At 34.7% G+C, this 25,413-nt stretch overlaps 1 protein-coding gene across 5 annotated transcripts in view; it reads right to left on the reverse strand.

The window, feature by feature from the left end:
* Positions 1-25,413, reverse strand: part of EPHA5 (EPH receptor A5) — a 321,883-nt gene that overhangs the window by 82,541 nt on the left and 213,929 nt on the right. For all 5 annotated transcript variants that reach the window (XM_032632597.1, XM_032632593.1, XM_032632596.1 and 2 more), the window contains exon 7: positions 16,068-16,227. In XM_032632597.1, coding sequence (XP_032488488.1) covers positions 16,068-16,227 — 160 coding nt within the window. The remainder of the gene's footprint in view (positions 1-16,067; positions 16,228-25,413) is intronic.

Below are 25,413 nucleotides of genomic sequence, written 5' to 3' on the forward strand. Positions count from 1 at the left end.
CTCTCTTTCAATTTCCTTACAAAGTCATCCCCATAATGAGTCTTCCTCATTTTCTCAGTAGACTAACCCATTCTAACTTCCCACATTTTAGAAATGTTAAACTTCATAGATAAAAGAGAGTGAACAAGTCTGAACTCCATGGTTAAATACAACTCTATACCTTTCTTTTGCTTTACATAACTCGCCTGTTAGAATCTTTCTTGTCTCTTCCAAGATAATGATCTTTAAAGATCTGCCTCCAGGGGCTTCCCTGGTGGTGCAGTGGTTGAGAGTCCACCTGCCGATGCAGGGGACACGGGTTCGTGCCCTGGTCTGGGATGATCCCCATGCCGCGGAGCGGCTGGGCCCGTGAGCCATGGCCGCTGAGCCTGCGCGGTCAGAGCCTGCGCGGCCGGAGCCTGTGCTCCAAAAAAGATCTCCCGCCAGGAGAGATTATCATTTCCTTACAGACTGCCTTTCTGCTACTTACAAGCCTAAACAGATAATTTCTCTTGGAGAGAACAAATTCTTATACATAAACTTACTGATATTATTAGTTCAAACTGAATTTGAAAACAGATCCAACATTTACTATACATTTGGGTTAAGGCAAATTATTTAACCTTGTAAAGTCTCATTTCATTAATCTCCAGTTAGGGATAATTTCCCTGGATCATGTATTTCTGTTTAGAGATAACACTTAGCATAGTGCTTCAACTATTGCCAGCCTTATTTAAATGAAAGATATTACATATACATATTATCTCCTGTTTTATTTGTCATTCTTTTTCTCTCCTATTTTTCAGCATCTTGACTGAGTCATCTAGAACCAGCCTCATCTTCTGAGAACCAACATTATTAAATTTCCTCTGAAACCTCTCTTCTGCCTTTGAGTTCTATGCATGATATATTTGCCATATGTAATGAGTACTTCTCCATTTACCTTACCATACACTATAATGAGGTATTTGACCTTGTTGAACACACACTCCGCCTTTTAAACTCTTCTCTTGTTTCTATACATCAGATGAGCTGTTTTCTCTTTTTCCCACTCTGAAGCACTGCTTCGTCAGTTCTATTGGCTCTGAATTCTCTTCCAACATTTTATGTGTGAGCAATTCCTGATGAATGCTGGTTCTTAATCCTTCCCACTTCTTTCCATCTCTCTTTCTCTTTCCATCTTTCTCCCTTTCTACCTCTTTTTCTCCCTACCTCTCATAGATATTTCTTTGCTCATGGCATCAGTTAACTATAAGCTGAAGAGTCCCACATTTATATCTCCAACTATTATTTGTCTTCAGAGGATCATTCTATTAAAAAAAAACAAACTCTATTCCCTTTATTTGGATTTTATTTTCACATAAAAATAAACATGTTTAAAATCGACCCTTATACCACATCCACCCCTAATGGCATTAAAAAAAAAAGCATCAATAAATAAACATACCATAAATCAAACCAACAAACCAGACGAATTTTATCTTTTTCTGGTTTCTTTTAAGCAGCACTGAATTTTTCTTAACCCCTACTTACACTTAATCACCAAATATTTTTGTGTTTCTTTTATGTTTCTTCCCATGCATTACTTTTTATTTCATCCAACACTCACCTATTTGATTCAAATCTGCTGGAATATGGTTCATATATTTTTTAAGTGCTCCCTTTGACTTCTATGTACTCACATGAAATATCAGAAAATATCACTTTGATCATGTTTCTCTGAACAAAAAGTTAATAGATACCTACTGCCTATGGAAAAAAATTTCCAAATTCTCCATTTAGCATTCAAAAGCCCTTCTAATCTGACTCTAACAAATCTTTCTGGTCTCAATGTGCCAGTTTGGGACTCTGAGAGATAGGGTTTTGGAGGTAGCAGGCATGATTAATCAGAAGTAGGGATCAAAACAGGGCAATTTCAGACTAACTGAAGTATTAATTTTGAGAAAAAATACAGTGCTTAGAAGTGTGAAATGCTTCATTTTTTAGTAATTGCCAAGATCTCTAACTTAACAATGTGCTAAAATGTGCATGTAGGTATAGGATAATATCTTGCAATAAAACAGTTGTTAATGGCATGCCAAAAATTTTCAAAAATGTTTAAATTAATATATTTTATGAAAATACTTTGTAAGTAATGTCAAATCACAAATGTTCATATTTACATGTTTTTACCTGCTGTCCACTGAAATCAGATCTTATTGTATAATAGGCAATTAAATAAAGGGGCTGTGAGAAAGAATTTTAAAAATTTATTTTCATTTATTTTTATTTATTTATTTATTTATTTGTTAGTTTCTGCTTTACAACAAAATGAATCAGTTATATATATACATATGTTCCCATATCTCTTCCTTCTTGCGTCTCCCTCCCTCCCACCCTCCCTATCCCACCCCTCCAGGCAATCACAAAGCACCGAGCTGATCTCCCTGTGCTATGTGGCTGCTTCTCACTAGCTATCTACCTTACATTTGGTAGTGTATATATGTCCATGCCTCTCTCTCGCTTTGTCACAGCTTACCTTTCCCCTTCCCCATAACTTCAAGTCCATTCTCTAGTAGGTTTGGAATTTAAGAAGACAGGAATAAAGACACAGACCTATTTTCATTTATTTTTTAAAAGTTTGTAGCAATTTTTTCTGAAGTTACTTTCCTTCCTTAGGCTTTCTATTTTTATTTTTTGAATTGTTGAACTTTCTTTTCTTTTCTTTTTTTAAACAGCAATTTCTTATTAGTTACCCATTTTATACATATTAGTGTATACATGTCAATCCCAATCTCCCAGTTCATCCCACCCCTGCCCCAACCCCCACTTTCCCCCCTTGGTGTCCATACATTTGTTCTCTACATCTGTGTCTCTGTTTCTGCCTTGCAAACTGGTTCATCTGTACCATTTTTCTAGGTTCCATATGTATGCATTAATATACGATATTTGTTTTTCTCTTTCTGACTTACTTCACTCTGTATGACAGTCTCTAGTTCCATCCACATCTCTACAAATGACCCAATTTGTTCCTTTTTATGGCTGAGTAATATTCCATTGTATATATGTACCACATCTTCTTTATCAATTCATCTGTTGATGGGAATTTAGGTTGCTTCCGTGACCTGGCTATTGTAAATAGTGCTGTAAAGAACATTGGGGTGCATGTGTCTTTTCGAATTATTGGTTTCTCTGGGTATATGCCCAGTAGTGGGATTGCTGGGTCATACGGTAATTCTATTCTTAGTTCTTTAAGGAACCTCCATACTGTTCTACATCATGGCTGTATAAATGTACATTCCCACCAACAATGCAAGAGGGTTCCCTTTTCTCCACAACCTCTCCAACATTTGTTGTTTGTAGATTTTCTGATTATGCTCATTCTAACTGGTGTGAGGTGATAACCTCGTTGTAGTTTTTTTTTTTTTTTTTTCTGGCAAGTGGGCCTCTCACTGTTGTGGCCTCTCCCATTGCAGAGCACAGGCTCTGGATGCACAGGCTCAATGGCCATGGCTCACGGGCCCAGCCACTCTGCGGCATGTGGGATCTTCCCCGACCGGGTCATGAACCCGTGTCCCCTGATCGGCAGGTGGACTCTCAACCACTGAGCCACCAGGGAAGCCCTCGTTGTAGTTTTGATTTCCATTTCTCTAATAGTCAGTGATGCTGAGCAGCTTTTCATGTGCTTCTTGGTCATGTGTATGTTTTCCATGGAGAAATGTCTATTTAGGTCTTCTGCGCATTTTTGGATTGGATTGTTTGTTTTTTTAATATTGAGCAGCTGGAGCTGTTTATATATTTTGGAGATTAATCCTTTGTCTGTTGATTCGTTGGCAAATATTTTCTCCCATTTTGAGGGCTGTCTTTTCGTCATGTTTGTAGTTTCCTTTGCTGTAAAAAACCTTCTAAGTTTAATTAGGTCTCATTTGTTTATTTTTGTTTTTATTTCCATTACTCTAGGAGGTGGATCAAAAAAGACCTTGCTGTGATTTATGTCAAAGAGTGTTCTTCCTATATTTCCCTCTAAGAGTTTTATAGTGTTCCATCCTAAATTTAGGTCTCTAATCCATTTTGAATTTATTTTTATGGATGGTGTTAGGGAGTGTTCTAATTTCATTCTTTTACATGTAGCTGTCCAGTTTTCCCAGCACACTTATTGAAGAGACTGTCTTTTCTACATTGTATACCCTTGCCTCCTTTGTCATAGATTAGTTTACCATAGGTGCCTGGGTTTATCTCTGGGCTTTCTATCTTGTTCCATTGATCTATATTTCTGTTTTTGTGCCAGTAATATATTATCTTGATTACTGTAGCATTGTAGTATACTCTGAAGTCAGGGAGTCTGATTCCTCCAGCTCCATTTTTAACTCTCAAGACTGCTTTGGCTATTTGGGGTCTTTGATGTCTCCATACAAATTTTAAGAGTTTTTTGTTCTAGTTCTATAAAAAATGCCATTGGTAATTTGATAGGGATTGCATTGAATCTGTAGATTGCTTTGGGTATTATAGTTATTTTTACAATGTTGATTCTTACAATCCAAGAACATGGTATATCTGTCCATCTCTTGCTATCATCTTTAGTTTCTTTCATCAGTGTCCTATAGTTTTCTGAATATAGGTCTTTTGTCTCCCTAGGTAGGTTTATTCCTAGGTATTTTATTCTTTTTGTTGCAATGGTAAATGGAAGTGTTTCCTTAATTTCTCTTTCAGATTTTTCATCATTAGTGTATAGGAATGCAAGAGATTTCTGTGCATTAATTTTGTATTCTACAACTTTACCAAATTCATTCACTAGCTCTAGTAATTTTCTGGTGGCATCTTTAGGATTCTCTATAAATAGTATCATGTCATCTGCAAACAGTGACAGTTTTACTTCTTCTTTTCCAATTTGTATTCCTTTTATTTCTTTTTCTTCTCTGATTGCCATGGCTAGGACTTCGAAAACTATGTTGAATAATAGTGGTGAGAGTGGACATCCTTGGCTTGTTCCTGATCTTAGAAGAAATGGTTTCAGTTTTTCACAATTGAGAATGATGTTTGTTGTGGGTTTGTCCTATATGGCCTTTATTGTGTTGAGGTAGGTTCCCTCTATGCCCACTTTCTGGAGAGTTTTTGTCATAAATGGGTGTTGAATTTTGTCAAAAGTTTTCTGTGCATCTATTGAGATGATCATATGTTTTTTATTCTTCAATTTGTTAATATGGTGTATCACAATGATTGATTTGCTTATGTTGAAGAATCCTTGCATCCTTGGGATAAATCCCACTTGATCATGGTGTATGATTTTTTTAATGTGCTGTTGGATTCTGTTTGCTAGTATTTTGTTGAAGATTTTTGCGTCTATATTCATCAGTGATATTGGTCTGTATTTTTCTTTTTTTGTAGTATCTTTGTCTGGTTTTGGTATCAGGGTGATGGTGGCCTCATAGAATGAGATTGGGAATGTTCCTTCCTCTGTAATTTTTTGGAAGAGTTTGAGAAGGATGGGTGTTAGCTCTTCTCTAAATGTTTGATAGAATTCACCTGTGAAGCCATCTGGTTCTGGGCATTTGTTTGTTGGAAGATTTTAAATCTCAGTTTCAATTTCATTACTTGTGATTGATCTGTTCAAATTTCTATTTCTTCCTGGTTCAGTCTTGGAAAGTTATACTTTTCTAAGAATTTGTCCATTTCATCCAGGCCGTCCATTGTTTTGGCATAGAGTTTCTTGTAGTAGTCTCTTAGGATGCTTTGTATTTCTGCAGTTTCTGTTATAATTTCTCCTTTTTCATTTCTAATTTTATTGATTTGAGTCCTCTCCCTCTTTTTATTATGAATCTAGTTAATGGTTTATCAATTTTGTTTATGTTCTCAAAGAAACAGCTTTTAGTTTTATTGATCTTTGCTATTGTTTTCTTTGTTTCTATATCATTTATTTCTGCTCTGATCTTTATGATTTCTTTCCTTCTGTTAACTTTGGGTTTTGTTTGTTTTTGTTTCTCTAGCTCCTTTAGGTGTAAGGTTAGATTGTTTATTTGAGATTTTTCTTGTTTCTTGAGGTAGGCTTGTATAGCTATAAACTTCCCTCTTAGAACTGCCTTTGCTCCATCCCATAGGTTTTGGATCATCGTGTTTCCATTGTCATTTGTCTCTAGGTATTTTTTGATTTCCTCTCTTATTTCTCCAGTGATCTCTTGGTTATGTAGTAACGTATTGCTTAGCCTCCATGTGTTTGTGTTTTTAACGTTTTTTCCCTGTAATTGATTTGTAATCAATACAAATCAATAGTGTTATGGTCAGAAAAGATGCTTGATATGATTTCTATTTTCTTAAATTTACTGAGGCTTGATTTGTGACCCAAGTTGTGATCGATCCTGGAGAATGTTCCATGTGCAGTTGAGAAGAAAGTGTAATCTACTGCTTTTGGATGGAATGTCCTATAAATATCAATTAAATCTTTCTGGTCTATTGTGTCTTTAACACCTGTGTTCCTTATTAATTTTCTGTTTGGATGATCTGTCTATTCATGTATGTGAGGTGTTAAAGTCCCCCACTATTATTGTGTTACTGTTGATTTCCTCTTTTATAGCTGTTAGCAGTTAGTTGCCTTATGTATTGAGGTGCTCCTATGTTGGTTGCATATATATTTATAATTGTTATATCTTCTTCTTGGATTGATCCCTTGATCATTATCTAGTGTCCTTTCTTGTCTCTTGTAACATTCTTTATTTTAAAGTCTATTTTATTTGATATGAGTATTGCTACTCCAGCTTATGTTTGATTTCCATGTGCACAGAATACTTTTTTCCATCCTTTCACTTTCAGTCTGTATGTGTCCCTAGGTCTGAAGTGGGTCCCTTGTAGACAGCATATATATGGGTCTTGTTTTTGTATCCATTCAGCAAACCTGTGTGTTTTGGCTGGAGCATTTAATCCATTCACGTTTAAGGTAATTATCGATATGTATGTTCCTATGACAGTTTTCTTAATTGCTTTGGGTTTGTTTTTGTAGGTCTTTTTCTTCTCTTGTGTTTCCCACTTACAGAAGTTCCTTTAGCATTTGTTGTAGAGCTAGTTTGGTGGTGCTGAGTTGTCTTAGCTTTTGCTTGTCTGTAAAGCTTTTGATTTCTCCATCAAATCTGAATGAGATCCTTGCTGGGTAGAGTAATCTTGGTTGTAGGTTCTTCCCTTTCATCACTTTAAGTACATCATGCCACTCCCTTCTGGCTTGTCAAGTTTCTGCTGAGAAATCAGCTGTTAACCTTATGGGAGTTCCCTTGTATGTTATTTGTCATTTTTTCCTTGCTGCTTTCAATAATTTTTATTTGTCTTTAATTTTTTTGTCTTTAATTTTGCCCATTTGATTATTATGTGTCTTGGCACATTTCTTCTTGGGTTTATCCTGTATGGGACTCTCTGTACTTGGGTGGGTATTTCCTTTGCCATGTTAGGGAGTTTTTCGATTATAATATCTTCAAATATTTTCTCAGGTCCTTTCTCTCTCTCTTTTCCTCTGGGACCCCTGTAATGCTAATATTGTTGCATTTAATATTATCCCAGAGGTCTCTTATGCTGTCTTCATTTCTTTTCATTCTTTTTTCTTTATTCTGTTCTGCAGCAGTGAAATCCACCATTCTGTCTTCCAGGTCACTTATCCATTCTTCTACCTCAGTTATTCTGCTACTGATTCCTTCTAGTGTATTTTTCACTTCAGTTATTGTATTGTTCATCTCTGTTTGTTTGTTTGTTCTATAATTATTCTAGATCTTTTCTAAACATTTCTTGCTTCTTCTCGATCTCTGCCTCCATTCTTTTTCCAAGGTCCTGGATCATCTTCACTATCATTATTCTGAATTCTTTTTCTGGAAGGTTGCCTATCTCCCCTTCATTTAGTTGTTTTTCTGGTGTTTTATCTTGCTCCTTCATCTGGTACATAGCCCTCTGCCTTTTCATCTTGTCTATCTTCTGTGAATATGGTTTTTGTTCCACAGGCTGCAGGATTGTAGTTCTTCTTGCTTCTGCTGTCTGCCCTCTGGTCAGTTTGAACCATTTTTTAAGTTCCTTGCAGTGATTCATTTGTGAGATATTTCTTTTTTTAATATAAAATTCAGTATTATTTTATAATTGGTTTGTAACTGGAGTATGATTGCTTTACAATGGTGTGTTAGTTTCTGCTTTATAACAAAGGGAATTAGCTTTACATATACATATATCCCCATATCCCCTCCCTCTTGCATCTCCTTCCCACCCTCCTTATCCCACCCCTCTACGTGGTCACAAAGCACTGAGCTGATCTCCCTGTGCTATGCGGCTGCTTCCCACTAGCTACGTATTTTACATTTGATAGTGTATATGTGTCCATGCCACTCTCTTCTCATAGGAAATAATTCATCAAGATTTTTTACTATTTATTCCTTTGTTTGCCCTGACAGCATCAATAATATCTCTAACTACATCAGCTAAATTTTAAATATATAGAATTTATGGGATACTATCAATACCTTCATACTTGTTCATTCTTTAGCAGTGGTTAAAAAAAAAAAAGTAAGCCCAGTATGATTCATGATTATCCTTTTGCATTTTGTTAAATTTTTTAATATTTAAAGATATGAACCTCTAGTCACGCATATTGTCTATTTTCCTATATATGTTTGTTAAGAATTAGTTGATTTATAATGTAGTTTTGGAAGAATAGCTGCAGAATGTTTTGGGAATATTTAAAAGTAAATTTTGGAGCAATGAAACATACTACTATTAAAAGGATGTTAATTATGAAAATTAATATTCTTTAGTAAATAATATGTTTCTTTTTGTCAATTATTATATATTTACATCATCCCTGGAAACTTTAAGGTAGTATCTGTTGAGAAATAATATTGTTTTCCCGTATTTTGCTTCCCCAACTCCTGGTTACAAATCCATATTACATAAATATTCTCTAGATATTTGCTACATATTTGAATCATTGATTTAATCATTGAGACTAAAGAGTTTTGTTAGAGACAGATTATAAGGGTTTCTAAGGCCAGGGTGAGAATTTCGGATCTTTCTCACACAGCAAAAAGTATCTGTTAACTTTCTTGATCAGGAGAATGTGATCAAAGTTACAATTTTTGATTTGTAATATGAGTACACAGGAGTTGGGAAACTTAAAACAGTATGGCAGTCAAATAAGCACATGAAACGATGTTGAACATCATTGGCTATTACAGATCTCAAATAAAACCACAATGAGATACAACTACTCCCCTGTCCAAAAGGACAAAATAAAATAGTGACAACACCAAATACTAATAATCATGTGGAGAAACTGATCACTCATACGTTGCTGGTAAGAATGTAAAATGGTACAGCCACTCTGGAAAACGTTTTGTTAGTTTCTTACAAAATGAAACATCTAATTACCGTAAGACCCAGGCAATTGTATTCTTGGATAGTTATCCCAGGGAAATAAAAACTTAGGTTGAAACAAAAATATATACCTGAATGTTCATAGCATTTTTATTGATAATAGCAAAAACTGGTATCAGCCCAGATATCTTTCAACAGGGGAATGGTTAAACAAACTATGGTACATACATATCATGGAATATGACTCAACAATGAAAAGAAACAGATTTGATATGCACAACAACTTGGATGAATCTACAGGGAATTATGCTGAGCGAGAAAAAATTCCAAACTTAAAGGTCATGTACTATATGACTCCATTTACAAAACATTTTTAAAATATCAAGATTTTAAAATGGATGTTTAGATTTTAGTGGTAGCCAAAGATTAGTTATGGAGCAGGAGTTGTTAGTGAAGGCAGTAAGTGTAGTTATAAAAGAAATAGAAAATATGAACAGACCAATCACAAGTAATGAAATTGAAACTGTGATTAAAAATCTTCCAACAAACAAAAGTCCAGGACAAGATGGCTTCACAGGTGAGTTCTATCAAACATTCAGAGGAGAGCTAACACCCATCTTTCTCAAACTCTTCCTAAAAATTACAGAGGAAAGAATACTCCAAAACTCATTCTATGAGGCCACCATCACCCTGATACCAAAACCAGACAAAGATACTACAAAAAAAGAAAAATACAGACCAATATCCCTGATGAACATAGATGCAAAAATCCTCAACAAAATACTAGCAAACAGAATCCAGCAACACATTAAAAGGATCATACACCATGATCAAGTGGGGTTTATCCTCGGGATGCAAGAATTCTTCAATATGCGCAAATCAATCAATGTGATACACCATATTAACAAACTGAAGAATAAAAACCATATGATCATCTCAATAGATGCAGAAAAAGCTTTTGACAAAATTCAACACCCATTTATGATAAAAACTCCCCAGAAAGTGGGCACAGAGGGAACTACCTCAACATAATAAAGGCCATATATGACAAACCCACAGCCAACATCGTTATCAATGGTGAAAAACTGAAAGCATTTCCTCTAAGATCAGGAACAAGACAAGGATGTCCACTCTCGCCACTCTTATTCAACATAGTTTTGAAAGTCCTAGCCATGGAAATCAGAGAAGAGAAAGAAATAAAGGGAATCCAAATTTGAAAAGAAGAAGTATAATAGTCACTGTTTGCAGATGACATGATACTGTACATAGAGAATCTTAAAGATGCCACCAGAAAACTACTAGAGCTAGTCAATGAATTTGGTAAGGTTGCAGGATACAAAATTAATGCACAGAAATCTCTTGCATTCCTATACACTAACAACACAAGATCAGAAAGAGAAATTAAGGAAACAATCCCATTCACCATTTCAACAAAAAGAATAAAATATCTAGGAATAAACCTACCTAAGGAGGTAAAAGACTCAGAAAACTATAAGACACTGATGAAATAAATCAAAGATGACACAAACAGATGGAGAGATATACCATGTTCCTGGATTGGAAGAATCAATATTGTGAAAATGACTATACTACACAAAGCTATACTTCTATCTACAGATTCAATGTAATTCCTCTCCAATCGCCAATGGTATTTTTTACAGAACTAGAACAAAAAATCTTAAAATATGTATAGAGACATAAAAGACCCTGAATAGCCAAAGCAATCTTGAGAAAGAAAAACAGAGCTAGAGGAATCAGGCTCCTTGACTTCAGACTGTACTACAAAGCTACAGTAATCAAGACAATATGGTAGTGGCACAAAAACAGAAATATAGATCAATGGAACAGGATAGAAAGCCCAGAGGTAAAGCCATGCACTTATGGTCAATTAATCTATGACAAAAGAGGCAAGGATATACAATGGAGAAAAGATAGCCTCTTCAATAAGTGGTGCTGGGCAAACTGGACAGCCACATGTAAAATAATGGAATTACAACACTCCCTAACACCATACACAAAAATAAACTCAAAATGGATTAAAGACCTAAATGTAAGACCAGACACTCTAAAACTCTTAGAGGAAAATATAGGCAGAACACTCTTTGATATAAATCACAGCAAGATCTTTTTTGACCCACATTCTAGAGTAATGGAAATAAAAATAAACAAATGGGACCTAATGAAACTTGAAAGCTTTTGCACAACAAAGGAAACTATAAACAAGACAAAAAGACAGCCCTCAGAATGGGAGAAAATATATGCCAATGAATCAATGGACAAAGGATTAATCTCCAAAATATATAAACAGCTCATGCAGCTCAATATTAAAAAAAACAAACAACCCAATCCAAAAATGGACAGAAGACCTAAACAGACATCTCTCCAAAGAAGACATACAGATGGCCAAGAAGCACATGGAAAGCTGCTCAACATCACTAATTATTAGAGAAATGCAAATCAAAACTACAGTGGGGTATCACCTCACACTCATTAGAATGGGCTTTATTGGAAAATCTAGAAACAACAAATGCTGGAGAGCGTGTGCAGAAAAGGAAACCCTCTTGCATTGTTCGTGAGAATGTAAATTGGTACAGCCACTATGGAGAACATTATGGAGGTTCCTTAAACAACTAAAAATAGAATTACCATATGACCCAGCAATCCCACTACTGGGCATGTACCCAGAGAAAACCATAATTCAAAAAGACACATGCCCCTCAATGTTCTTTGCAGCACTATTTATAATAGCCAAGTCATGGAAGCAATCTAAATGCCCATTGACAGATGAATGGATGAAGAAGATGTGGTACATATATATACAATGGGATATTACTCTGCCATAAAAAGGAATGAAATTGGGTCATGTGTAGAGATTTGGATCTACAGACTGTCATACAGAGTGAAGTAAGTCAGAAAGAGAAAAACAAATGTCGTATATTAACACATATAGGTGGAGTGTAGAAAAATGATACAGATGAACCGGTTTGCAAGGCAGAAATAGCGACACAGATGTAGAGAACAAACGTATGGACACCAAGTGGGTGGACATGGGGGGTGGGGGTGGTGGTGGTCAGATGAATTGGGAGACTGGGATTGACATGTATACACTAATATGTAAAAATAGATAACTAATAAGAACCTCCTGTATAAGAAATACATAAAATAAAATTCAAAAATAAAATAAAATAAAATAAAATAAATGGTTATCCCTTGGGGAAAAAAAAGGGGGGCAACAACAGAGATCCTTCTGAGGTTGATACTATTCGATATCTTGACTGTGATGGTAAATACACGAACGCTCACAAGTGACCAGATTGTACAGAACTTAATTCATACCTGTCTACCCACATACACACAAAGGAGTATGAGGAAATGTAAGACTGGTGGATTGCATCAATGCCAATATCCTGCTTTTGTTGTTATACTATAGTTTTGTACAATGTTACCATTGGGGATACTGAGCAAAGTGTGCAAGAGCTCTCTGTGTATTGTTGCATGTGAATCTACAATTATCTTGGTAAAATTTTCATTTAAAAAACAGAATAGCATTATTCTAGCCGTTGGGCTATACAGATTTTTGAATCAAATAGGTAAGAATTAGATGAGAGAAAGTATATTGAGGAAAAAAAATCATAAAAGAAACACAAATGTGTTCAGTAAATCTTGGGCAAGTAGAGACTAAGAAAGATTCAGTGATGTTTCCATATTTTCAAGACAATTTATATTAAGGAAAAAAAACTAAGAAAAAGAGCTAGCTACGTTGGCTGGATGGTTTCATTCATGCTAGGTGTATTTGTTGGCATGTTTTTATCATCGTCGTTGGGAATAGGAATAATAAAAGGGGTCAATTTTAAACACATTAATTGTATGCACAACAAAATTAAAGTGGGTTACAGTCAGTTATAAAACATAAACTAAAACCTGACAGAAAAAAAGCTGGAGATTTTCCACCCAAATCCTCATGGTAAATAGTTTTTCTAAAATAAATATTTTGCATTCTTGTTTTTATTATTTGCATTTGGCTTTAGGGCTATATTTTTAACATAGAAGATAATGTAGATGAAAAAGGAAAGCACTTCATAACAATTTTGTAACTGAAGTATAATATAAATTAATAAGTTAAAAAAATTAAGCAAATCAAGAACATATGTCAATATATCATATCATGCAATTATGAACTGAATAATCAATTGGAAAATTCTTTGTAAAGTTTAAGTTCAAAGTAATGACTTTCAGATAATTTTTTGTCCTAATATACCTGAATGATAAGGTAGACTTTCCTTAACAATGGTGACTCATTAAAGCCAGGTTAACTGTCACCCACCAAATGAAAATTGCCAATAGCTTTGACAGCAAAAATGTAAATATGTTTAAGATACCATAACTCTTGACTCTAGTATTTGCAGATTGTGTTTTGGAAATAATATATGTATGTGAAGAATTAAATTATAGTATTAAGTAAATAATTGCCCAATAATATAATTGAAGTGATTTCACAAAATACTGCACAAATAGTTGTCAAATGAATGGTATATAACACAAAATGAAGTGTTATTTTAATAATAATTGTGTATCTTCTTTAACTCTCTATTAGAGTATAATCCTGGAGAAGGGAAGGATTATGCCTTAAAGTTATTTGAGTCACTCACAGTACCTAGCATGAAAAATCTTTTGATGTGTAGGGAGTTAATGACAAATTTAAAAATAATGAACAAAACTATTATCCTAAAATGGTTTTTGACATAAACATTCTAATCTTCAGAAGATTATTCTCTCTTATTCTTAGGAGAGAAGTTTCCACGTGTTACTCATGTATACTTCTCCAGAGTCTAGCAAAGCCAAGCACATAACAGGGGCTCAACACATTCTTCCTGAATTGTATCCAGAAGATTTCTACATGAAGGTCAAAGGGGGTTGGTATGTAACAGATACTTGGTACAAAGAAAAATTCATTCTTAAATTGTTTGCAAATACATGTACACATAAGCAAGTCAAAATAAAATTCCACACTAAAGTTGAGGCAGTACATCCCTAAAATATTTTCATTATCTATTAATAATAACACTAAAATCTGATTTTGTAATAAAAATATTTGTGTGATACTTCTTTCCATCTAGAAGTTATGTAGGAAAATCTTTAAAAGAAAGTTTCAGGTGAGACTTTGTAAAATTATATGGAAAATGACCTTATTATTTCTCTCAATGATCAGATTGATGGGTATTGGCATACCTGGAAACTACTATTTAAAAAAATAAGTAAGGGAAAGAGCATCAAATAGTCTGAAGAAAAACTAGTTGCTGAACATGCCAACATTCTAAAACTAAGTATAATTTTGTAATCTTTTAAAGTGAGATTTTTCATTTGTAAAATTATTCAAGCACTCGAGCATATTGTGAGATATTATTTACTCTATGGCTTTGTTCCCAGAGTTGGTAAAGCACATAAGCATAAATAGAAACAAGCCCTATTAGGATGGCCAGCTTATATAATACATATTTCATTATAAATCCAGATCAGGGTCCAAGGTATGAGAGTGAATAATCCATTGCCAATATTATGGAAATTTTATGACTAATTACATTAATTCATATGAAACTTATTTTAAAAAGCTTTTCTAAATAGCATTAAATGTTTAAATTTCAATATGTCAATTAAACTTCAGACATGGGACTTTCCTTGCATGGAAAGAAAATACTTTATCATTTTTCACCATGGCACCCTAATCTGTATAAAATCAAGTGAAGTCATACTTAGAAAGCTATTTTTAAAGTAATAAAAATTATTTTTTAGATAATTCAGTTAAACATGCTTTAAACAGAAATATATATTCATTTTCTAAAGAGCTGTATTATATAGGTTTATGAAAATTTTAATTTAATAGCTCTCCTAATCATTACAAAGTAAATCTGATAATTAAGGTCTTGTTTTGTTGGTTTTCAAAGGGAGGAAACATGCGTTTTATTTTCTTCATTTAAAAATAAGTAATTCTTACAAAACTTGACTTTAAAAAAGTATATATATGTATTGTATATGTACAAACAAATACATTTACACATACTTGACATTTCATACTACTTCTCTGTGTTATTTTCTTCATAACAAGACATTAATAGTGTCAGTTCTTTCATCTATAAACAAGGCAAGTTATTGCTTTCTCCTAATCCTGCTTTAAATGTGTGCTTTAGTACAAGTAAGTAATCTAAATATTTTGTTTGACATTAAAGAAGAAAAAGTTTCATGCTATTTTTACTATTTTATGAAAAGAAAGGTACAAGAAGGGTTTTCCAGAAATATTTCCAGACCCTCCACTCAGAGATGTTGCCAGAGATTTTGATTTTTTTCAAAACAATCAGACTGGTTCCTTAGAGCACCATTTTCTTGCCAAACTCAATACTAATGAAAGTTCCCTGTGGAATTTTCATAAAAAGACTAAGCCTAGTAGCATTGTTCAATAAAACAAGTAAAAAGTAAATGGCAATAATTCAATAAAGTATGGCAACAGTGGAAAGAAAGTCTTTAAAAGCAAGGTTTAAAGAGTTCTTAAGGATCTGATGTTTCATCTCCCTGTAGACTAAATGCTATGAGGATCGGGGACCGATGTGTTAACCCGCTAACCTCCCATAATAGCATGACAGATGCTTCCTACCTGAAGGAGTAATGCCTGGGAGAGAGAGAAGAAGATGGAGACTGACAGAATGCCCAGGGAGAGTATTGATCAAATGACTCTTTTCTGGTAACCATTACAGAGATATGAGTTGACAGTAATTAAAATGACTTACACACTGGGATGGTTTCAAACTCAAATCTTCGACTGAAGACACCATAGCCTGCTGCTGTGCGTGCTCGAATTTGGAAGACATATACTGAAGCTGGTTTCAAGCCCTCTGCAGTTATAGTTGTCTCTTTAGATTTGATAATTGTATAGCTGGTTTCTTGGTCCTTGGATTACACATGTATATGCAATAAAAAGAAGTCAAAATATGAATTATTATTGACAGCAAAACACAGAATCAAAGATAAGAAAAAAAAATCAGAAACTAACAGATTTCCTATTAGTACAAATATGATACTTTACAAACAAAATCCTACGCATCCTAGCTCTGTTAGTTATATAGAACCTTAAAGTATTTTCTAGAACTCATAGATGTAAGATATGTCCTCCACCCATCTGCCACACTTGCCTTGGGCAGAAACAGATATGTAAACTTTAAAAATAAAATTTCCAGGAGATACCCTATTTTACAGACTCTAATTTATTATTGCTAATTGTGAGCTTGTTTTTCTCATAAATGATTTATTGGAGTGCAACTAACATGCTGCTTGTTTATAGAGGAAGGTGACAATGTCTGCTATACAGCCAGGTAAGACTTATGCCTTTTATCTTCAGTGAATTAGATTTCTTTTTAAATTTTATTTTATATATATTTTATTTTTTTAACATCTTTATTGGAGTATAATTGCTTTACAATGGTGTGTTAGTTTCTGCTGTACAACAAAGTGAAGCAGCTATACATAAACTTATATCTCCATATCCCTTCCCTATTGCGTCTCCCTCCCTCCCACCCTCCCTATCCCACCCCTCTAGGTGGACACAGAGCACCGAGCTGATCTCCCTGTGCTATGTGGCTGCTTCCCACTAGCTATCTATTTTATATTAGGAAGTGTATATATGTCCATGCCACTCTCTGACTTCGTCCCAGCTTACCCTTCCCCCTCCCCGTGCCCTCAACTCTATTCTCTTCGTCTGTGTCTTTATTCCTGTCTGGCCCCTAGGGTCTTCAGAACTTTTTTTTTTTTTAGATTCCATATATTTGTGTTAGCATGAGGTATTTGTTTTTCTGTTTCTGAATTACTTCACTCTGTATGACAGTCTCTAGGTCCAACCACTTCACTACAGATAACTCAGTTTTGTTTCTTGTAATGGCTGAGTAATTTTCCATTGTATGTATGTGCCATATCTTCTTTATCCAGTCATCTGTAGATGGACATTTAGGTTGCTTCCATGTCCTGGCTAGTGTAGATAGCCCTGCAATGAACACTGTGGTACATGACTCTTTTTGAATTATGATTTTCTCAGGGTATATGCCCAGTAGTGGGATTGCTGGGTCGTATGGTAATGTTCTATTTTTAGTTTTTTAAGGAACCTCCATAGTGTTCTCCATAGTGGCTGTATCAATTTACCTTCCGACCAACAGTGCAAGATGATACCCTTTTCTCCACACCCTCTCCAGCATTTATTGTTTGTAGATTTTTTGATGATGGCCATTCTGACTGGTGTGAGGTGATACCTCATTGTAGTTTTGATTTGCATTTCTATGATGATTAGTGATGTTGAGCATACTTTCATGTGTTTGTTGACAATCTGTTTATCTTCTTTGGAGAAATGTCTATTTAGATCTTCTTCCCATTTTTGGAACGGGTTGTTTGTTTTTTTTTTTGATATTGAGCAGAATGTGCTGCGTGTATATTTTGGAAATTAATCTTTTGTCAGTTGCTTCATTTGCAAATATTTTCTCCCATTCTGAGGGTTGTCTTTTCGTCGTTTTATGGTTTCCTTTGCTGTGCAAAAGCTTTTAAGTTTCATTAGGTCCCATTTGTTTATTTTCGTTTTTTTTTCTATTTCTCTAGGAGGTGGGTCAAAAAGGAACTTGCTGTGATTTATGTCATAGAGTGTTCTGCCTATGTTTTCCTCTAAGAATTTTACAGTGTCTCGCCTTACATTTAGGTCTTTAATCCATTTTGAGTTTATTTTGTGTATGGTTTTAGGGAGTGTTCTAATTTCATTCATTTACATGTAGTGTCCAGTTTTCCCAGCACCACTTATTGAAGAGGCTGTCTTTTCTCCATTGTATATTCTTGCCTCCTTTATCAAAGATAAGGTGACCATATGTGTGTGGGTTTATCTCTGGGCTTTCTATCCTGTTCTATTGATCTATATTTCTGTTTTTGTGCCAGTACCATACTGTCTTGATTACTGTAGCTTTGCAGTATAGTCTGAAGTCTGGGAGCTGGATTCCTCCAGCTCTGATTTTCTTCCTGAAGATTGCTTTGGCTATTCGGGATCTTTTGTGTTTCCATACAAATTATGAACTTTTCTGTTCTAGTTCTGTGAAAAATGCCATTGGTAGTTTGCTAGGGATTGCACTGAATCTGTAGATTGCTTTGGGTAGTATAGTCATTTGCACAATGTTGATTCCTCCAGTCCAAGAACGTGGTATATCTCCCCATCTGTTTGTATCATCTTTAATTTCGTTCATCAGTGACTTATAGTTTTCTGCATACAGGTCTTTTGTGTCCTTAGTAGGTTTATTCCTAGGTATTTTATTCTTTTTGTTGCAATGGTAAATGAGAGGGTTTCCTTAATTTCTCTTTCAGATTTTTCTTCATTAGTCTATAGGTATGAAAGAGATTTCTCTGCATTAATTTTGTATCCTGCTAGTTTACCAAATTCATTGATTGGCTCTAGTAGTTTTCTGGTAGCATATTTATGATTCTCTATGTATAGTATCATGGCATCTGCAAACAGTGACAGTTTTACTTCTGTTCTAATTTGGATTCCCTTTATTTCTTTTTCTTCTCTGATTGCTGTGGCTAAAACATCCAAAACTACATTGAATAATAGTTGTGAAAGTGGGCAACCTTGTCTTATTCCTGATCTTAGTGGAAATGGTTTCAGTTTTTCATCACTGAGAATGATGTTGGCTGTGGGTGTGTCATATATGGCCTTTATTATGTTGAGGTAAGTTCCGTCTATGCTTACTTTCTGGAGAGTTTTTATCATAAATGGGTGTTGAATTTGTCAAAAGCTTTTTCTGCATCTATTGAGATGATCATATGGTTTTTCTCCTTCAATTTGTTAATATGGTGTATTACGTTGATTGATTTGCATATATTGAAGAATCCTTGCATTCCTGGAATAAACCCCACTTGGTCATGGTGTACAATCCTTTTAATGTGCTGTTGGATTCTGTTTGCTAGTATATTGTTGAGGATTTTTGCCTCTATGTTCATCAGTGATATTGGTCTGTAGTTTTCTTTTTTTGTGACATCTTTGTCTGGTTTTGGTATCAGGGCGATGGTGACCTCTTAGAATGAGTTTGTGAGTGTTCCTCCCTCTGCTATATTTCGGAGGAGTTTGAGAAGGATAGGTGTTAGCTCTTCTCTAAGTTTTTGATACAATTTGCCTCTGAAACCATCTGGTCCTGGGCTTCTGTTTATTGGAAGATTTTAAATCACAGGCTTAATTTCAGTGCTTGTGATTGGTCTGTTTATATTGTCTATTTCTTCCTGGTTCAGTCTCGGGAGGTTGTGCTTTTTTAAGAATTTGACCATTTCTTCCAGGTTGTCCATTTTATTGGCATATAGTTGCTTGTAGTAATCTCTCATGATCCTTTGTATTTCTGCACTGTCAGTTGTTACTTCTCCTTTTTCATTTCTAATTCTATTGATTTGAGTATTCTCCCTTCTTTTCTTGATCAGTCTGGCTAGTGGTTTATCATTTTTATCTTCTCAAAGAACCAGCTTTTAGTTTTATTGATCTTAGCTATTGTTTTCTTCATTTCTTTTTCATTTATTTCTGATCTGATCTTTATGATTTCTTTCCTTCTGCTAACTTTGGGGTTTTTTCTTCTTCTTTTTTCTCTGATTGCTTTAGGTTTAAGGTTAGGTTGTTTATTTGAGATGGTTCTTGTTCCTTGAGGTAAACTTCCCTCTTAGAACTGCCTTTGCGGCATCCCATAGGTTTTGAATTGTTTTTTCATTGTCATTTGTTTCTAGGTATTTTTTGATTTCCTCTTTGATTTCTTCAGTGATCTCTTGGTTATTTAGTAGTGTATTGTTTAGTCTCCTTGTGTTTGTACACATTTTTTCCTGTAATTGATAGCTGGTCTCACAGCATTTTGGTCAGAAAAGATACTTGATACAATTTCAATTTTCTTAAATTTACCAAAGCTTGATTTGTGACCCAAGATATGATCTATCCTGGAGAATGTTCCATGAGCACTTGAGAAGAAAGTGTATACTGTTGTTTTTGGATGGAATGTCCTATAAATATCAAATAAGTTCATATTGTTTAATGTATCATTTAAAGCTTATGTTTCCTTATTTATTTTCATATTGGATCATCTGTCCACTGGTGAAAGTGGGGTGTTAAAGTCCCCTAGTATTATTGTGTTACTGTTGATTTCTGCTTTTATGGCTATTAGCATTTGCCTTAAGTATTGAGGTGCTCCGAAGTTGGGTCCATAAATATTTACAATTGTTAATGAATTGATTAATTGGATTGATCCATTGATCATTATGTAGGGTTCTTCTTTGTATCTTGTAATGGTCTTTACTTAAAGTCTATTTTGTCTGTTATGAGAATTGCTACTCCAGTTTTCTTTTGATTTCCATTTGCATAAAATATCTTTTTCCATCCCCTCATTTTCAGTCTGTGTGTGTCCCTAGGTCTGAAGTGGGTCTCTTGTAGACAGCATATATATGGGTTTTGTTTTTGTAACCATTCAGCCAGTCCATGTCTTTTGGTTGGAGCATTTAATCTATTTACATTTAAGGTAGTTATCAATAAGTGTGTTGCTATTACCATTTTCTTAATTGTTTTGGGTTTGTTATTGTAGGTCTTTTCCTTCTCTTGTGTTTCCTGCCAACCAAGTTCCTTTAGGATTTGTTGTAAGGCTGGTTTGGTGGTGTTGAATTCTCTTAGCTTTTGCTTGTCTGTAAAGGTTTCAATTTCTCCATCAAATCTGAATGAGATCCTTGCTGGGTACAGTAATCTTGGTTGTAGGTTTTTCTCTTTCATCACTTTTAATATGTCCTGCCAGTATGGGGATTCCCTTGTGTGTTATTTGTTGTTTTACCTTGTTGCTTTTAATATTTTTTATTTGTATTTAATTTTTGATAGTTTGATTAATATGTGTCTTGGCATGTTTCTCCTTGGATTTATCCTGTATGGGACTCTTTATGCCTCCTGCACTTGACTGACTATTTCTTTTCCCATGTTAGGGAAGTTTTCAACTATAATCTCTTCAAATATTTTCTCAGTCCCTTTCTTTTTCTCTTCTCCTTCTGGGACCTCTATTGTTCAAATGTTGGTGCCTTTAATGTTGTCCCAGAGATCTCTGAGGCTGTCTTCAATTCTTTTCATTCTTTTTTCTTTATTCTGCTCTGCAGTAGTTATTTCCACTCTTTTATCTTCCAGGTCACTTATCCATTCTTCTGCATCAGTTATTCTGCTATTGATTCCTTCTAGAGAATTTTTACTTTCATTTATTGTGTTGTTCATCATTGTTTGTTTGCTCTTTAGTTCTAGGGCTTTCTTAAATGTTTCTTTTATTTTCTCCATTCTATTTCCAAGATTTTGGATCATCTTTACTATCATTACTGTGAATTCTTTTTCAGGTAGACTGCCTATTTCCTCTTCATTTGTTTGATCTGGTGGGTTTTTATCTTGCTCCTTCATCTGCTGTGTATTTCTCTGTCTTCTTATTTTGCTTAACTTACTGTGTTTGGGGTCTCCTTTCTGCAAGCTGCAGGTTCGTAGTTCCCCTTGTTTTTGGTGTGTGTCCCCAATGGGTTAGGGTCGTTCAGTGGGTTGTGTAGGCTTCCTGGTGGAGGGGACTTGTATCTTTGTTCTGGTGGATGAGGCTGGATTTTGTCTTTCCAGTGGGCCAGACTGCATCCAGTGGTGTGTTTTGGTGTGCCTGCAACCTTATTATCATTTTAGGCAGCCTCTCTGCTAACCGGTGGGTCTGTGTTCCTGTCTTGCTAGTTTTCTGTCATAGGGTGCCCTGCAGTGTAGTTTGCTGGTCGTTGAGTGGAGCTGGGTCATAGCATTGAGATGGAGATCTCTGTGAGAGATTTTGCCATTTGATATTATGTGGGGCCAGGAGGTCTCTGTGGACCAATGTCCTGAACTCGACTCTCCCACCTCAGAGGCTCAGGGTTGACACCTGGCTGCAGCACCAAGACTATGATTGTGGAGGTTTGGTGATTCCAAAATCTGATATAGTAGGCCAGCAGGCCAGAGACTCTGGGAAGAGTTTCAGCCCAAATGAAGGCCACTGGCAGAATCCCTTGAATTTGATTTCTAATAATATTTAGGGGTTGGGAGAAGGAATGTGAACTTCACTGGAGAAATTTAATTTTAACTCACTAAGTCGAAACAGTGAGTTTTAAAGAAAAATTTCACATAAGCAAAATATTTTTTTCCTTTTTTAAAACTTCATTTTTTCACTCTCATGTGTTTGGGCTGGGTTAGTAACCCAAATGGAGATGAAGGGGGAAAAGTCACCTAAAAGATAGCTTTGGAAAGTGAAACAGAGAGGAATTATTCCTATTTTGACTGCTAACAAAAGTCTAGACAAACATCTATAACTCCTCATTATCTCTGAAGTTACCACTCTGAATATAAAGTGTTAGATACTTAAAGATTTAATACACATTCCCTGCTTTGAACTTTCTCTTCCCTTATGTTTTTCTGTGTGAATTTTTGGCTAAGCTTGTTTTTTCCTTAAGGTCTTTTCACATGTATTAAATTTCTGATAGATATTATAGGATGAATTAAAGATAGGTTATGGTTAGAGATTTTATTCCCCTTTTTTAAGAATTGGGCTTTACTTCAAATAACTTATTGATGCCTGTAAATCATTATTTTCTAAATATTTCAGGGAATTTTGTCTTTACAAGCAGAAAAAATGTATTGATTTTTAAAAAAGATCCAAGGGAAACAACATGCAAAGGATTTATTTTTCCTAAATGAGAAAAAAAAATTGAAAACAAGAAAATAATATTTACTTCTCAAGTACTCTGGTAGGAATAAGGTTATTATTTAATGTTCATAATGCTATTAAAAAGTAAAACAAATGCAAACCACACTCCTTGTCCCTTGAAGTTTACAGCATGCCATGCTGTGCCTTTAGTGTGAACATTGAAATCACATGCTAAAACACAGCAAACCCATTTTTACTTTAACCTCAGTTTCCTTATCTGTAAAATTGGGATAAAAATTGGTGGCTGGATATTCTCACAGAAATGTTGTAAGAATGAAACAGATAATGCAAATGAAAACACGTATTAAACTGTAAAGCACATGTTTTAATTGTCATAATTATTATTTTAATTTTTTCTAATTTGACACATCAAAGTCAACTTCTAACCATATTCTATGCTACCACCAATACAATGTACAATAAACAATGGGTAAATATTCTTCCCTTAAAGCAGTTTACCATTCCTCATTTAATACGTTCAAACATATAAAATTTTCTTAGGGTTATGTATATCCATATTTCTCTATAGATAGATACGGTTTAAATTCTAATCCAAATAGGTTTTTCTGATTCAGTCTACATAAACAATTGATCTTCGTGTTTTTTAACGCTCACGTTAGTTTAAGTGCCTAGTCTCTAAAGTGCTTAGGAAACTTTGTTAGAGTTTTCAAAGAATTTAAAGTAGAAAAATAAATTGTATAAAGTTTTACCTAGTAATGTCAGTCATTTTCTTCACTCAGAAGTATTTATTGATCTTGTCTACTCTATTACCCCTTCTGTTTGCTAGGGGTAGAACAGTAAAAAAAGCAGGCAATTTCTTGATGTGTTCCTTTTAAAAGGGGTAAATAGCTTCTGTAAACTATTGTAGTTACTGATAATCTGAGTACACTCAAGTTTATGACTGAATGTGTAAGACTTTCTTAGTAATATTACCCTTTCCAGTTTGGCTGTGATTGAATCAGTAATTTTCAGTAAAAAATGATAAAATATATGTTTGCTACTATTTGCATTTTGTTTAAAGGGAATTTGAGTTCATGAGAAAAATCTAGACAAAACTGAAGTTATGATTCTGGTATATTTGATATAATTAGGATTTTTACATGAAGTATTAACATTTATATGTAAAGTAAGATTTTTTTTTAATGAAAAATAGCATAGGAATATCAGGGTTAGAATTCCAACCATGTTATTAACTAAGTACATGTGTAAATGTGGGTATGCAACTCAACCTAAGTTTTTTTCTTCTTTAAAATAGGATGAAATTATTTATCAAGACTCTGTGAGGACACAGAGATAGAGATAATATACATAGCACCCAGCACAATCTTCTGAGCATTAGAACTTCTAGGTAAGTTTGATTTTACCCTATAGCATGATGGCAAATTCTTCTACTGAAAAGAAAAAAAAATTTTTTAAAGCTTACATGATTGTAACTCTTAACTATTGAAAAAGTAGAAATTGATAATTTTGTCAAAAATGGAAAAAAAATCATTGCAAGGAAACTGGAATGCTGTTCCTTGAAATAAATGTATAATCTAACATCAGTTGATTATACAAAATTATACAGCATTCCGTCTGATTTATCTGTTAACATTATGTATGTCTCAGTGGTTCCTTATTGCGGGTCTAATGGTACGTTGTCTCTCTGAGTTAGTTGAATACTATATTATTGAAGAGACTTAGCGAATATATCTAAGGAATCAAAACCCATAAATACACATTTTGAATCCTCGAATTATCTTCTAAAATTTGCTTCTGATCCACTCCTTTAAATCATCCTCATAAATTTCTCCATTTCACAAACCTATACACACATCTTCAACACCCACAACCAAATGTTGCCAAGTCCTTGGTCAGGGTAGTGGTTTGCCGCCTTCATGCCCCAGCTGAGCAAATGAGCTACATTCCCCAGCTGCTTAGCAAACACTGTTCACAGGCAGCGAGGGGAAGGAGCCAGCTGGCAAACACCCTGCCAAAGGGCAGCTTACCTTTGCCTCTGTCTTTAATTAAGAGATGGCAATGGGCCCATCACCATGCAGGAGCAGAGAGGCCCAATGACCTCTATTAGAGCAGGGCAATCACAGGCAGAAATGCCAGCTGGCGAATGTGTGAGCCCTGGAAAGCTCTGCCACCTGTGTCTGGCCAAGGGCCATCCAATAAAATGGTGGTATCATTCTGAAGATTCAAAATGAGCTCTGGAAACCTATCAGGACCCCCACCTCAATACATGGTATAAAAGCTCATTATCCTTTTTTTTCCCTTCTTAAAGTGTTAAAAAAAAACCCAACCTTTTTGTGTATTTTACTGGTGTGCTCAATAATTTTGCTTGGCAAAAAAGTCGGGAATTAGTATCTTC

The sequence above is a fragment of the Phocoena sinus genome, chromosome 5 (assembly GCF_008692025.1).
Source record: "Phocoena sinus isolate mPhoSin1 chromosome 5, mPhoSin1.pri, whole genome shotgun sequence".
In the NCBI taxonomy this organism is placed as follows: domain Eukaryota; kingdom Metazoa; phylum Chordata; class Mammalia; order Artiodactyla; family Phocoenidae; genus Phocoena; species Phocoena sinus.